At 44.4% G+C, this 15138-nt stretch overlaps 1 protein-coding gene across 1 annotated transcript in view; it reads left to right on the forward strand.

Annotated features, from left to right (window-relative positions):
• The window catches only part of KLHL6 (kelch like family member 6), an 81909-nt gene that overhangs the window by 8590 nt on the left and 58181 nt on the right, over nucleotides 1-15138 (forward strand). The window contains exon 2 of the mRNA XM_004003107.6: nucleotides 12184-12349. Within this exon, the coding sequence (XP_004003156.1) occupies nucleotides 12184-12349 (166 nt within the window). The remainder of the gene's footprint in view (nucleotides 1-12183; nucleotides 12350-15138) is intronic.

The raw sequence follows: 15138 nt of genomic DNA on the forward strand, positions 1-15138 counted from the left end.
AGAAAAGGGAAGGATGATAAAGCGTGGTCACCACAGGAAAAACTAGAAGGAGCAGTTAGGAAGTCCAAAATGCTTCAGAACATTGTGGATTTGGCAGGCCACTCATGTGACCCTCTGGGCACAGATGTGCCGTGCCCACAGAGTGACTTCTGCAGACCTTTGGAAGATGCTGCCAGGGGTTGCTGTCTCAGGGCAGAGTGCAATCAGGTCTTTTGAATTCTCAATAAAATGTCATCTCTGTCACTTCCACCCTAGCATCTAGGGCATAGGGATCTTCTTTCAATCAGGAAGAGAAAAAAATATTCTTCTCCAGTTTTGAATAATGTTCCATTTAGCATTCAACTAAAACACAACAGAGAAATAATTTCATCATTTACATCTCAAGTTCTGACCTTTATCTCTGAATCAAATACACAGATATGTAACTGTCCCTCAATGAAAATGCCTTTACAGAGCTAGATTCTAATATAGTAAACACCAAACAGCCCCTGAGATGAGAGGGCCAGATGCAGAATATCTGTGTTTTTGATAGAACCACCTTGGAGCTCACCATCCATGCCATTGCTCAGTGTTCTACAGTGGTCAGCATCCTCTGGGCTGTGAGGGATAGAAACTCAAAGTCAACCAGCTTAGGCAAAAGAGGAAGGTGTTTGGTCACATAACCAAAGCATAGGAAGGGCCAGGAGGCAGCAGAGCCCAGGAGGAAGAGGAACAAGGCCTTGGAGGCAGTCAGGGAGCTCCCTTCCCACCCTCACTTGGTGCTCAGGTGGGGCTGCTCAGGTGCACCACAGCCTCACGATGCAGAATTTGCCTGTTGGCAGCTCTGAATCTCACTTCTCTCAGTTTCTGTTCCAGAGAGCGCTGAGGGGTAGCTGCAGTTGGAAAGTCCCCAAGAAAGGCTGATTGACCCAGCTCCATTCAATTACCCAGTCTGAGAGTAATCACTGGCAGGGGCATGGGGCATGACATCAGCGCAGCTCAGCTCAGGAGTCCACTGATGGACAGACAGGTGTGTGTGTGTGTGTGTGTGTGTGTGTGTGTGTGTGTGTGTGTGTGTGTGTGTGTGTGTGTGTGCCTGTGTGTGTGATGAAAGAGACAGAGAGGTCAATAAAATGGTGAGAGCTTCTATTTTAACCACATGATTGGAGTAGAACCTGGGTGGGAGGAAGAGCATTTTCTAGAAAGAATAGGGCTAACTGGACAAAAGGAAAAGTCCATTTCCATTAAATAAAGATAACAGATCCTGGCTTACTTTTAAATTAAGCAACTTGTTACACTTTAGGATTTGCTTTGACTGTCAGGAAGCTCAATGCATTAGGTTTCCTTAGCCTAGGTTTCAGTGATATAGTCTTTTCCTACTTTAATCCCTTAGTTCTTATCTTCTTATTTTTTGTGTTAGTTTGTGTTTTATAACACCTCTGCTGCTTTAGTATAAGCCCTCTCAAGCTCTTTCAGAGAGGCCATTTCTGTATAAAAAGATAAATTTCACTTGTTATGAAAGAATATCTCTTAGCCAACCTACATATCCTCTGTCAGCTGTAAGGATTCTTTTATTCTTTTAATACATGTAACATTTTCGGAAAGTCTACAATAATCGCAGGAGTGCTGATACTGTTATGACTCTAAAACACAATCAAACCAAAAGTTGCATCATGGCCTTTTTCTGAGGAGACACTCAGAGATCTATAAAAAGTAACCATCAGCAATTTTGCATATAATGACTCAGGTCTGGGGTCAAGTAAGGCTGACTGTTGTCAAGAGATCGTATGTCATGTGGAGCAAGCTCAGACTTGCAGAGGGCTGGCATATAAAGGGCATTTTGGTGTTGGGGGGATTAGGGGAGGGTTTATGTCTCATGAATAATTCCAGGAAGGTGAGGTCGGTGGACCCAGCACACAAACAAAACAACAAAGATTCCACATATATGTGTTAATATATGATTGTTTTTCCCCTTCTGACTTACTACACTCTGTGTGATGGACTCTAGCTAGGTCTAACCACATCTCTGCAAATGACCCAATATCAGTCCTTTTCATGGTTGAGTAATATTCCTTTGCCACCTCTTCTTTATCCATTCATCAGCTAAATGGTCCAGAGGAGCCTGTCTGCAGGGCAGGAATACAGATGCAGATGTAGAGAACAGATGGGTGAACATAGAGATAGGGGCGGGTTAGAGGTTACAGTTATCATGCAGGCCTAAGCATAAGGCCACAGGAAGAAGGGTCGGGTTGGAGTGAAGAATATTTCAAGGGCCAATAAGGCCGAGAGAGATGGGAAGGGGTGACCATGGAAGGTTTGTTGGGTTAGGATCAAAAGTTTGGAATGTACCTTGCGGGAAGTAGGAGGCCAGGGAAGAGTTTTAATTACGAAAGTAAGACAGTGATCCAGTCTCTCTGTTAAAATAACCCTCTGGGCTGTGATGTGGAGGTCCTGACCTAGGGGCACCCTCAGGTGACAGCAGAGATTACAGGTAGAGAAGATTAGGTTGGAATTAAGGCTAAGGCAGTGGGGATAAGGAGACAGTTTCAAGAGACATTCAGAGTCCTCTCGGAGGGCCCTCAGGGCAGCCAGACAACAAGGAAGAGGGTGCCATTGGTTGGCGAGAAGGGGAAGAAGAAAACAAGGCTTGGGGACTGGAAGACAAACTCCACTTCTCTGAGCTTCAAGATTGGAAAGAGAAAGAGAAAGAGAAAGAGAAGGCAGTTTAACTCTTTCAATCTTTCACCCACCCATGCCACTCCATTGGAGGGCAGAGCCCAGAAACAGAACAAGTAATATCAAAGTCAACTCAAATTCTGATCTTCATTTTCAAACGCTTTGAGGGAGACACACACCATACCCGTTCCCCTCTCTTATCCACATCTCTGATACCTGTTGGCTTTTTGGAGATCTTTGTCTGAATTTTAAAAATGTCTTATCTGGGCAGACCAGTTAGAAATAGGTGCTCCTTTCCCTAGGGACTGTAGCAACCCATGTCAGGGCTCAAGGCTTGGCAAGGGCAGCTGGAGGTCCATCCCAAATCTGACCACATCTGGGTGGCCCTGAGGGTAGCCCGGCCTGAGGGAACTTCTCCTTCACTTCTTGCTTCAAAATTCCTCCCCATCTGCAGCTGGAACATCTTTCACCCTCCCCATTTCCCCTGGATTCTGTGTCATAAAAGCCCAAAGAACAGTCTTGGAGGCCCATATTCCTCTTTGGCAACTTGTGGTGGGAGGAGTCTGGAGCACGCGTATAGTCATCTTTGTCCTATCACAAGACGGATAACTTTTAGTACTGGGGAAGCCTCAACATTTGATAACCCTGGGGTGAGGATTGGGACCAGTCTGCATGTTTTTAAGTGGTCAGAGCCAGGGAGTGCTCAGAAAAATTTCACAAAGCAGAGGCTGAGCCTCGATTTCTGGAAAATAGCATGACGGCCGTAAGAAACCAGCATGGGGATCTAGGGGGCTGAGATGGAAAATGTTTGGGAAAAGAGGGTGATAAGGAGCCTCCAGGGCAACAGTCTAGTCAGGATGTGGCAGTAGACAGCAAGCACAAATGCTGACTCTGCTCTCAGCCCAAGGGAAGTGAGAATCAGAGCAGATCTCACTGAAGAGGGTTGTGAAGGAAGTGGCGTTTTTTAAGGGGAAGCCAGGGGAACCTTTGGGCAAAGAGATGAAAGATGTGAAAAGCAAATTAAGGTGAAAAACAATCACCATGCTTTGTAATATAAAATCTGGGGTAGCAGGGCTTAGGATAAACACCGTGGGACTGGAGTCCCAATTTGCAGAATCACTAGAAAACATAGCTCTTCACACACATACCTTGCTCCCATCAATAAGTCTTGAAGGTTATTGTTATTTATTCTCATGGCAGTTAGAGGAGAAACGTGGGTTTGGAGACAAGGGGAGTTCACTTGGCCTACAGGACCAAGTATAGGACTGCGTATGTAGTTTCCTTTTCCTCCATCCATCCAACAATAGGCCAGTAAATAAGAATTGAGAGAGAAATAAAATCCAACCCCTGCCTCCAAGATCCTTAAGAATCTAATAGAGGGAAAAGGCACAGTAAAAATAGGCTCTATGGGACTTCCCTGGTGATCCAGTGGTTGAGAATCTGCTTACCAATGCAAGGAGACTCGGGTTTGATCCCTGCTCCAGGAAGATTCCACATGCCACGGGGCAACTAATCCTGTGCACCACGACTACAAAGTCCATGCAGCAACTACCGAAGGCCCTAAGCACCAGTGAAGACCCAGCACAGACAAGTAAATAAATAAATAAAATTAATAATTTAAAAAAAAGGCCCTGTAGAATGTACAGAGTCCTGTTTGTAACCCAGAGTCTTGATGTAAACAGAGGGACATGTTGGAAACCGCTACCTATGGGATGGGGAAGCAGAGTACACAGATCAGACTGTGAAGGGCCGTGTGTAGTAATGTTGAGAGTACTTTAATGTTTCTTTTTCTGGGCACTTGTTATACAATCTTCTTTAGCATTTGGTCCTGTTTGTTATTCAGGATTTCTCTTGTCCAGTTGTGTCTGTCAGGATTCTGCATTGCAAATGGCAGATACTCAGTTCAGACTGGTTGAAGCACATAAAAAAAATGTATTTCCACACATGATTTGAAAGTGCAAGGGTATTGGCTCAAGTAATGTCATCAGGACTCAAGTTTCACTGTCTCTTGTTTCTTCTCTCCTTTGTGTTGGTCTCTCTCTCTCAGGGGGTCTTCACACATGGAAGCAAGAAGGTCTCTAGCCTCTCAGAATTTTTTTTATTTTTTATTTTTTTAATTTTAAAATCTTTAATTCTTACATGCGTTCCCAAACCAGAATTTTTATTTCTCTCAGCTCAGCAGCCCCACTGGGAAGAGAGTTTCTCTTTCCCAATAATTCTGGAGAAAGTTCTGGAATTGGTTTCAATTGAACTGGTTTCTTCGTGTGCCCATCTGTGACCCAGGCACTGTGGCTTGGAAGACATATGGACTATGCTAACCTTAGTCTAAGAGGTGGGACTGGTTCCATACAACCCTCCCAGACTGGTATTGGAGGAGGGATAGTTCCTCAAAGGAAAATCTGAGTACTCCTCCTAAAATGATTAGGAATGATGTTGGGCAGCCAAAATAAGAACTTCCATTATATCTTTGTGACTGAATCATTGCTGAATTCTGGCCACAAGCATTTGCTGTGACTGATGCTGTTGTTTTAAGGTTTTTAAAATAACATTTATTTCTTAAAAGTTAACATGTGTATAACAGGAAATAAAAAAACACAAGAAGCTAAAAACAAAGTCATTCATAATCGCCATCGGTTTACCGATGTGTCCTTTGATGTGTCCTTCTAGGTCTCATTTGTGTATTTTTGCAACTAAGCATCATTTTTTATGTAATTAAGACCATGCATTTGTATATCATGCTGTTTCACATATCATGAATCTTTACCATTTCAAAGTCCCAAAGCTCTGAGTATTTTGGTAACCAGAATATACTACACCAACTCAATCTGGAAGGAAAAAAATTGTAATCCTGCTTTTCTCAGTGACAAAAATTTCAGAAAAGACAAAAATGGCAAATGGATGGCTGATGTGTATTCTGCCTGACCTTGCTGGTCAGTACAAGCCCCTCCTTCTGTCATAAATTTGGATGGGCTGAGGCCATCGATGCCATGCACAGGCCTCAGCAGTGGTCCAGTAGGGCTGGGAGGGCTGCTTCTATAGAAACAAGGCTGGCGTTCAGTCCCATAGGGGTACACGTGCAGCATCCTTAAGGAGTGGTGAACTTGGGCAAGGGGCTTGGCAGAGACAGTTCTTTTCAGGTCTGATGGTGTTTAGAATCAGGTGGGGGCAACTCCTGGGTTCCAGCCTGTCTGTTCGTTTGGAGAAAATATTGAACGAGCAGCTGAGAATTCAGGGAGCTGACTCCAGGCCCTGAAGAGAGACAGCAGAGTACTGTTGGTCATTTCTCTAGAGTGGAAGGAGAGATGGCCATGAACCTCCAAATCCTTCTCTGAAGGCGCCCCTCCAGGTATATGAGATTTACATGTGTGTAGCAGATAAGAACAAGGAATTGCACACTGTTTGTTACTAATAGGGGTTTGCCATCACATCCTGTTTCAGAGCTCCTAGGTCTAGTGAAGTGCGGTACTTGAATGTAAGCTGCAGGGGCCCTGTCTAAACAGCTAAGTTAGAGAAAGACTTGAGAGGCCAGGACACCAGGTTGGGAAATGGTGGAGGAGTACTACTCCTGCCCCGCAAATTCCCAATGTAGGGGGCAGCCTTAGGCCTCATGGAATTCTAGGAGGTCTGGATCTCAGAAGATGAGAAGAAGAAACTACAGGAAGGGAAGACTTTCAAGGGCGTTATCTGTCCCAGAACCACAACCAGTTAGTTCCTTGACCTGGGCCTTAGTCCAATCTCCTTCTTGGGGTTAGCCAAGGGGAATTCAGTTGGGAAATGAGGTGACCTCTCTCTAGGGCAGTGATTCTTAAACTTTGGTTTGCAAAACAATTATGGGTGGGGGCTGGGAGAGCCTAGTAACATTTATATTCCCAGTCCCACTGCCAGAAATTTTGTTCAGAAGGTCTAGGGTGGGTGGGGTTCAGAATTCTGCTTTCTTAAGAAACAACCCAGGAATTCTGATGCAAGTCGTGCATGACATATACTTTGAGACCCATCATCCTCGAGGTTGGAGTGCCTGCAGGCCAGGGATGTGGGCAGGACTCCTGTGCTGGGACAGGGTCTACATGGTAGGGCTTAGGGAATAGCTTGAGGTCAGAAACTGGGCTGAGCCACATGTCTACATAGATCTTTTGTCTAGGAAATGGCAGGTGGAAGGTTTGGTGCCTTTAGCTTAGAGGTGCTGGGGACCATAGCCTGTGATGTCATCCAATGCTAGGGTCACCATTGCTTCCACTGACTCTGTGTTTCCTTTGCAGAGGAAACCCCTTTGACTGGCCACATTGGGTTTACTTAATCCTTTCTTTTTAAAAGATATTTATTTATTCGGCTGCACAAGGTCTTAGCTGTGGCATGTGGGATCTTTAGTTGCAGCAAGTGAATTCTTAGCTGAAGCATGAGAATTCTTAGTTGCACATGCAAACTCTTAGTTGCAGCATGTGGAATCCACTTCCCTGCCAGGTACTGAATGCAGGTCCCCTGCATCGGGAGAGCAGAGTCTTAGCCACTGGACCACCAGGGAGGTCCCTCAAAAATCCTTTCTTATCAATATAGTGTCCATTGAGCAGCACATGATTGCTAATTTAAAAAACATTTTTTGGCCAATTTTATGCATATTGACACATATCCTTTTTTAAAATTTTTAACTGGAGGATAATTGCTTTACAATATTGTATTGGTTTCTGCAGTACAACAATGTGAATCAGCTATAAGAATACATATATCCTTAAGTAGAATTTAACTCAGTTTGCAACTGCCATTAGAGCTATTCCAACCCTGAATACCTCACTGATGCAGAGGAGTTAGTTCTTGGTGTTAAGGTGATGGTGAAGTGTTAGAAGAACAGGACGGGGGCAACATGGGCGTAGCTGGTCTAGGAATGACAGGGGGGTGGTGCTGCTGGAAGTTGATATTTGTTTATAGTACTGTGATTGGGGTTAGAGCTTCAGGAGGCAGGAAGTTCTGTGGTAAGTGTGGAGGCCTAGTGGGTGGGAGGAACCAAAGCAAAGTTGGGCTGATTGAAAATTCTGAATGGATGACATTTAGGAGCTGTTGGAACATGAAGAACTCATTGAATTTGTGAGTGGGAAGTTTTGGTGTGGGTGCACTCTCTTTAAGCTCCAGGCATTGGACTCAGGGGTGTGATGGGTGTTCTCAGTGGGCAGGTCTCTTTGGGCCTCATCCTGTAGAATGCTTAATAATTTTTGGAGGGGCACAGCCCTGTCAAAAGCAAACATGGAAGATCTAGAAGCACAAGTTTGCTGTCATTCATTCATTTATTCTCTCCCCAAATATTTACTGAATGTCTACTTAGGTTCCAGGCACTATTCTAGCCCTGAGGATATAGTGTTGAGCACAGCATAGTCCCTGCCCTCACTCAGCTCGTGTTCTAGCAGAGAGACAATTATTAAACTCGTTAACAATAGATGTGTAATATAGCTTCAGGTTGGTACAGGATTGTGAAGAAAAACAATGGAGATGACATTAGGGAGTGATTATTTTAGACTGAGTGCTAGGGATGGTCACCCTGAGGGAGTGACATCCGAGTAGAGACCTGAATAAAGTCAGGAGTGAGGCTGGCAGAGCTTGGAGGGGAGTGAAGCCCAGACAGAAGGATGGGGCCATGGCCTGACTTCATTCCAGGAAACTTTGGCCCATGGCTATTTCCATGGCTGTTGTGGGAGATGAACTCTATTTCGGGGTCGGCACTGACTCACTGCTGAAGTATTGGGCAACTGACTCCCTATGTTGAGACTATTTCTAACTGTGAAAAGAGGATCTTCATAACTACCTCTGTTTTACAAGAATCTCATGAGACTTGGTGTCTGTCTAGAAAGTATTTTTATTACACAACAGTTTTGTCTCCTGCAGAAGCTAAGGGGTAAATGGTTAGCAACAAACCTAGCTGTGCTCTCAGGGAGCAAAATGTGGCCTGGTTCACTCAGTGCTGACACTGGATGATCCCCGAAAGATGGCCTTGAACTCTTGCTGTTTTCCTTAGTGCACTGGTGAACTCCAGATCAAAGTCCCTAGGTTCCGGGTCCCATTCGATTGCTGACAACCTGGAGAGTCTTGGTCAATTCACTTAACTTTTACCTCAGTCTGTCACCTATAAAATGGGTATGTTAGGGACTTCCCTGGAAGCCCAGAGGTTAAGAAGTCATTTTCCAATGCAGGGGTGGCAGGTTCGATCCCTGGTTGGGGAACTAAGATCCCACACACCGAGGGGCAACCTAAGCCTGCATGTCACAACTACTGAGCCTGCATGCTACAACTAGAGAGAAGCCTGTGAGCCATAACGAAGGCTCGACACAGCCATAAATAAATAAATACATTTTAGAATGGATATAATAATCAAAAGAGATTCTGCTGTTTGGCCTACAAATGCTATAAATCTAACAGTGGGAGATTACTGTTATTAAAGTGGAAAGCTAGGGCCCACTTTGCCCGGGTTGTGGGCCTTTCATGGGATCACGACGTTGCCAAAGTGTTTCCATGTATCTCCCAGAGAGCAGCAGCAGGCCTAGGAGTTTGGTCTATGAGAAATATATAGTTTTCTCCTTAGTTTCATCTTATCTGTGTTCAGCACAGTGTCTGTGGCCAAGGAGAGTTTATTTAAGTGGCAGAAAATCAGTGAAAAAAGTCTCAGAGAAAAGCAGAGACATGCTGGCACTTTGGGACCCAAACCAGGCAAAAGAAAAAACTTCCAAGGGGGCTCTGTGTCTAAAGACACAGTCTTTACAGCATGTCCTTCCTCTCTCTCCTATGAACATTTATTGAGCTTCTATTGTGTGCCCACACCATGCTAATGTCCCTAGACCAGTTTGTGAGCAGCCCTGGCCCTAACTCTATGCTGGATGAGTGGTAGGCAGCTGTGCAGAGACCTGACTGGAACCAAGCCTAATGCTGGCAGGTCCAGGTTGTGAGATAGAGTGGGGTTGGCCGTCTGCTCTGAGTATCTCCCACAGCCTTCTGAGTCCTCTGACCAGCCAGAGATGCCTTGCCTTAGTGAGTGCTAGCTATTGTTTCAACCTCTTTGTGAGTATTATCTTATTCTTCCCAGAAGATCACTGGGGTAGGGACTATTGTTAAATCATTTTACAGAGAATTAAACCAAGGTTTGCTCACTTGTGACATGGTGAGATAGCATCGGAACCTAGACATCACAGCTCTCTCTACCTTCCAACAACCAGGACTGCAGGGCTTTCCCCGCCCTCCCCAGGCTCCTGGGCTCACTCTGCTTGTGCAGAGTGCTTGTCACCCACATCAAAATCCAGAGGGGCCTGAGAATTGACCTCCTCCAGGGGTGCCCGTAACTGTCAGAGGTGCCAGAGTATCACAGCCCAACTTTGCCTCTCATTGGGACTACTCTGGAATGTCTTCTTCAGAGGTCCTGCAGGACTAGGCCCAAGTGATTTTCTATATGACTTTTGCTTTGCTTGGCCTCCTCCCCTCCTCATCTTCCCTCCCACATACCCCTAATACATCACCAGCTCCTGAGGGTTGGTTTCTGGGAGATCCAGACACCCAGTTATGTATTAGCTGAACTGGGGCAGGATGTTGTTCAGTGACAGATTCTAAGAGAGAATTCAGAAGTTGTGTCTAGCAGTAATAGCCCCACCAAGAGTCCAAATGATCTCAGACAGCCCGTATAATTATGTCATCTGGGACCTGCAAAATGCATAAGAGCCCCTCAAAGTATAAGGCATTTAATTAGACAATTTATATACCTATCTCATTTAATATTAAAACATGTCTAGAGCAAAGTAGACTTTTTAAATTTTCCTTAGAATGTTTGAGATCGAACAGATTCAACAAAGTCACTTTTTACTAATTTTAAAATCACGTATCAGGTGAAGGGGTATTTCTAAATTTCACCTTGGTAGGATTCCAGTGATATGCTGCCTTAATTACATGAAGCTTCATTTGACCCCATTATCATTGCCCACCCTCTCCTTCTAAATGTTCTATTTCCCATGTGTTCATGTATATGACATTAATGTGGGTGACATTGACTTTATCCCCTGAGATGTTTGCAGATCTTGGTGACCCAACAGCAGAGTTCAGGATTAATGTTCTAGGGCTGCACTGCCTAATACACTCACCTCCAGCCTCATGTGACTACTGAACATTTGAATTACGGCTGGTCTGGACTGAGATGTGCTTTAAGTGTAAAGTATACATGATGGATTTTGAAGGCTTAGTATTAAAAAAAAATGTAAGTTATCTCATTTATAGCTAAAAATATTTGCTACATGTTGAAGCGATATTTGATCTTAAATAAAAGATCAAAATTAATTTTATCTCATTTTTATGTTTAAAATTATGGTTACTAGGAAATTTTAAATTACACATATACCTTGCATCAAATTTCTATCAGGTAGCTCTGCTCTAGAGACTCAAAGGGAGGTTTAGAAAATGAGGTTGTCCAGCTCCTCCTAGGAAGACAGGTTGAGCTAAGAAACTGTGTGGTTGCCGTGATGGCAGAGTTCTCTGTGGAATCAGGAGGCGGCAAGGTAAGGGCTTCACGATCACACTTCACAAAGTGTGTGGTTCCACACTTGACTCTGTGCCCCTCTGGCCAACAGAGTTTACGGCTGAAAAAACTGGGGTGTAGATCAGTCATCTGTCCAAAGGACATCACTGCTTCTTTGGTTCCAGCCTGGGATTTGTTAACTTTACAGAATTCACGTTTACTGTCTGTGTCATGCTGTCATATTCTGAGGGGAGAAGGGTGAAGAGGCCAGTTGAGCGAGGAGAGAAGAGGGAGAAGGGGAGGGGATTGTTATTGATGAAAACAAAGACAAGAAGAAGGACAGAGGGAGACCCGGGGGAGAAGATCTCACTGGTGAAAACAAAAGGTTCAAAAAGTCAGCTGGTCAAGTGATTCCTTCCTCTCTTTCTTTTTCTCTCTTTTCTCAATTATCTCTCTTTCTGATGTTTTGATGTTTGTTCCCAGAAAACCACAAGCAGTCACCTCTGTTCTGTAGATGAGGAAATAGCAGAAAGAAACTGACCAGCGATTTCCAGAGATAAATAGGAGGTATGGCAAAGGGAGCAGGAAGAGAATTTAGAGGCACAGGTGCCCTCGGTGTTGGGGTGAAAGTCCCCCTTCTAGAAAGTACATCCTGTCACCAGGGCTCCCTCCTGGTGGATCCTGCCTCGGTGAGTACAGTTTCTGGGGAAAGGCTTTGGCATTGTCACAAGCCTCCAGAAGAACCCCACACTTTGAGCCAATAAAAAGTAGCTCTAGATCCTGCCAGGCGAGCCAGTAGGGCTCCTGGTGTCCCTTGAGGTCTGGGACTGACTGGGGAACCAGACTTGGGGCTAGCAGAGCAGGACGCGTCAGTTCACTAAGCACTCACGGGACGTCTGGTGTGTGCCGGGCACTGAGGGACAGACAACAGTCACTCCAGGTCCGCACCTTGCGCACCTTGCTGTCCCACCGGGGCAGACAGGTCTGAAGGGAGTCTGTTTAGATTTGGAGCCGAGGGTCTCAGCTGGACTCACGTTCGCACATCTCTCTCCCAGGGCCATGTTCTGCAATGATTTAAAGGAGAAGTACGAGAAGAGGATCGTTATCAAAGGGGTGGACGCGGAAACCATGCATACTCTGCTGGACTACACGTACACCAGCAAGGCGCTCATCACCAAACAGAACGTCCAGCGCGTCCTGGAAGCTGCTAACCTTTTCCAGGTGTGTGAACAAACAGGCCCCGTGCTTTCCTCTGGAGAGAAGAAAGCAGCACTTCTCTGGAGATCTGCCAGGCCTGGCGCCCAGGCCTGTACCTGGGACACACACAGCTGGGCCTGTGCTCACTTGAAATGTCCCGAGGGATGGTGAGCTGAGTCACTGACTCCTTAATGAGACGAAGCCAGAGGAGCTTGGTGCCTAGACTCCAGGAACTTGGTTCCTGACTCCAGGAACAATGACTATGATTTACAGAAGCATAATTAGAGTGTGGGGGATTTGGGGGAGCTGCAGTCACCAATTCATATGTGTACCTTCTACTCCTTAGCACAACCCAGGGGTATAGTCACTTTCTCCCACTTTATGGGTGGGTAAATTTAGGCACATAGAGAATAAGTGACAAGGCTGAAATTTGAACCCTGGGCTTTCTGAGCCCAGAGGCCACCTACTTTCCACTATACATGCAGCCTCTCAGGGATCAGTGTCTAGACTTCAGGGGAAGCGGGAACTTCACTAGTCAGCAATTTGTGGTGGGTGTGAAGAAGAGAACTTCTCATGAACGGTATCATGAAAGATAAATAGAGAACCTTCAAAATTGTCTTATTGTTTACATCTAACTATGTTTCCATCTGATTACAATAATTATATTTAGTTTCATAAAATAATTAGACCCATAGCTTCTGTCAATTGTGTCTACAATTATCACAGGAGTTCCATCCTGAGTTACCATCTTTGCCTAGGTCTAAGATTACGCTTTGGACTCAGTTCCACTGGGTTATGACAGAGATTCTCCCACTGAGGATGTTGAGATTTATGATAAACAGAGTCCAGGGACAGGTCAAGATCATTCCCAGGAACTGGAGACGAGCATCAGATCTTGTCTGGGAGTTTGGGGGTTGGCATACTCTTGGATAGTCAGTAGGTCAGAAGTGGAAAAGGACAGAAAATAGTCTGGGAATGTGGGGAAAGAGGGGTCTACGGCAGAGATCAGGAACAATGGGATTATCTTTGTTGAGGCTGGAGTTGAGGCCGGATTTAAGAAGCCCAGCAAGGGAAGGAAAGTGGAAAAAGGGAGAAAAATCAACCATGAAAATGCACTATGATTCTAAGCAATGGGTCTCTGCAGGGTTAACCAATTTTATTGTCTCAGTTTCCTCAGGGTATTTTAAAGATACAGAATAAGTTATTTCCCAAAGGACTAGCCACACCTTATCTGGCTATGTCACCAAGTCAGTTACCATCTGTACACCTAGCCCCTTGCCCTTACTGTCATTGTCTGCTTAAACCCTTGGCCTTATTCACTGGCAGGGAAATATCCTGTTATGTGGAGGGAGGGGCTTAGCAATCTCATGCTCAGCATCCCTTCTACTCACTATTCTGCCAGTCTAACTTCACGGAAATCCTTCTTGTGTCATAGATCCAGTTCAGCTTTTATACTTTTTCAGAACTTTCTCTTACAAGGCAAGTATCCTCTTTTCACCGATGCCTCCCAAAGGACCAATAACTTTGGGAGAATCACCTCATTCACCATAATTCAGTCAAGCCACAGTTGTCATTGTTACCTTCATGCTAATCTCCTTTCCTGGGACCCAAAAAGGGTAGTTGACTTGTCTAAAGATAGACAGGTAACACTGACAGTAATAGCAATTATGGCATCAGGTATAGTGCCCGACACCAAAGTAGATGCTTAATGAATAGAAATTTTATTGAGCACTTACTATGTGCTTTGAATGACAGTTGGATTTAGTAACCAGGTCTTCTGTTTCTCCCACTAAGCTAAAGTTGGTCCTGTATGATAGGCTGAGGAGATAATGTTTTTCAACATGCGGTTTTTAAATATTTATAAATTATAATAACATACAAACTCATTTCAGAAATTAGGAACCCATACAAACAAGCCAAAAAAAAAAAAAAACCATGAAAATTACCTACAACCTCCTTCTATTCAGAGACAATATAGCAGCTTCCTTGGTATATAGACTTCAGATCCTTTTTTGTACAGTGACTTATACAGAGAGAGTTAGCAGCTTAAGCAAAGCTTGGAGCCAGATTGCTGGATTTAAATGCCAGCTCCATTGCTTACCAGCTGTGTGGCTTTGGGTGTGTTTCACGTTTTGTGCTCCAATTTCCTTGTCAATAAATAGCCAAACCAAGGAACACCAAAGAAAGAGAAGAGGAGAGACCGGGTATATAGAGGGGTGTGTGTGTGTGTGTGTGTGTGTGTGTGTGTTTAAATCTTGACTTAACCCCCGTACTTTAAGTAAGATGTCCTCATGTGTCTCCTTCAGTTTCTGGTGTCCTTGAGTCCAGAACCTTTTTCCATTGGATAAATCTTGTTAGACTGCAAGCAGTAGGAAGGATAAGCAGAAGGCTTAACTTCTTAAACCAATTCCCTGCTGTCAACCTCCATCTATCCTGAAATTCTTGGCTTGGGGGGACTTTAATATTCCTGCTTTTTTGGGGGTTCTGAGGGACAAATTTAGTGTGCCCTTTCTTGTCTCAGCAAAGTCACTTACCAATCTTCATACTGTGTGGTTTGGGGTTACTGATGTCTCTTGGTTTCATTGAGGATGGAGTTTGTGTTTCTGTTTCTTGTTCTCCTTTCAGTTTGGGGTGATTTTCCAAGCAAGACCTATAAAAACCCTTTAGATCGTAAATAATCTTTTGTGATAATATTACAAATATTTTCCATTGATTGTATAACTCATAATTTTTAGTTATAGTTTTTTAATGTACAAAGTTTAAAACTAGCATTTAGTCAGATAATGTTGATCATGTCTTTGATGGTTTTTGCC

Source organism: Ovis aries, chromosome 1 (genome assembly GCF_016772045.2).
Source record: "Ovis aries strain OAR_USU_Benz2616 breed Rambouillet chromosome 1, ARS-UI_Ramb_v3.0, whole genome shotgun sequence".
Classification (NCBI taxonomy): Eukaryota; Metazoa; Chordata; class Mammalia; order Artiodactyla; family Bovidae; genus Ovis; species Ovis aries.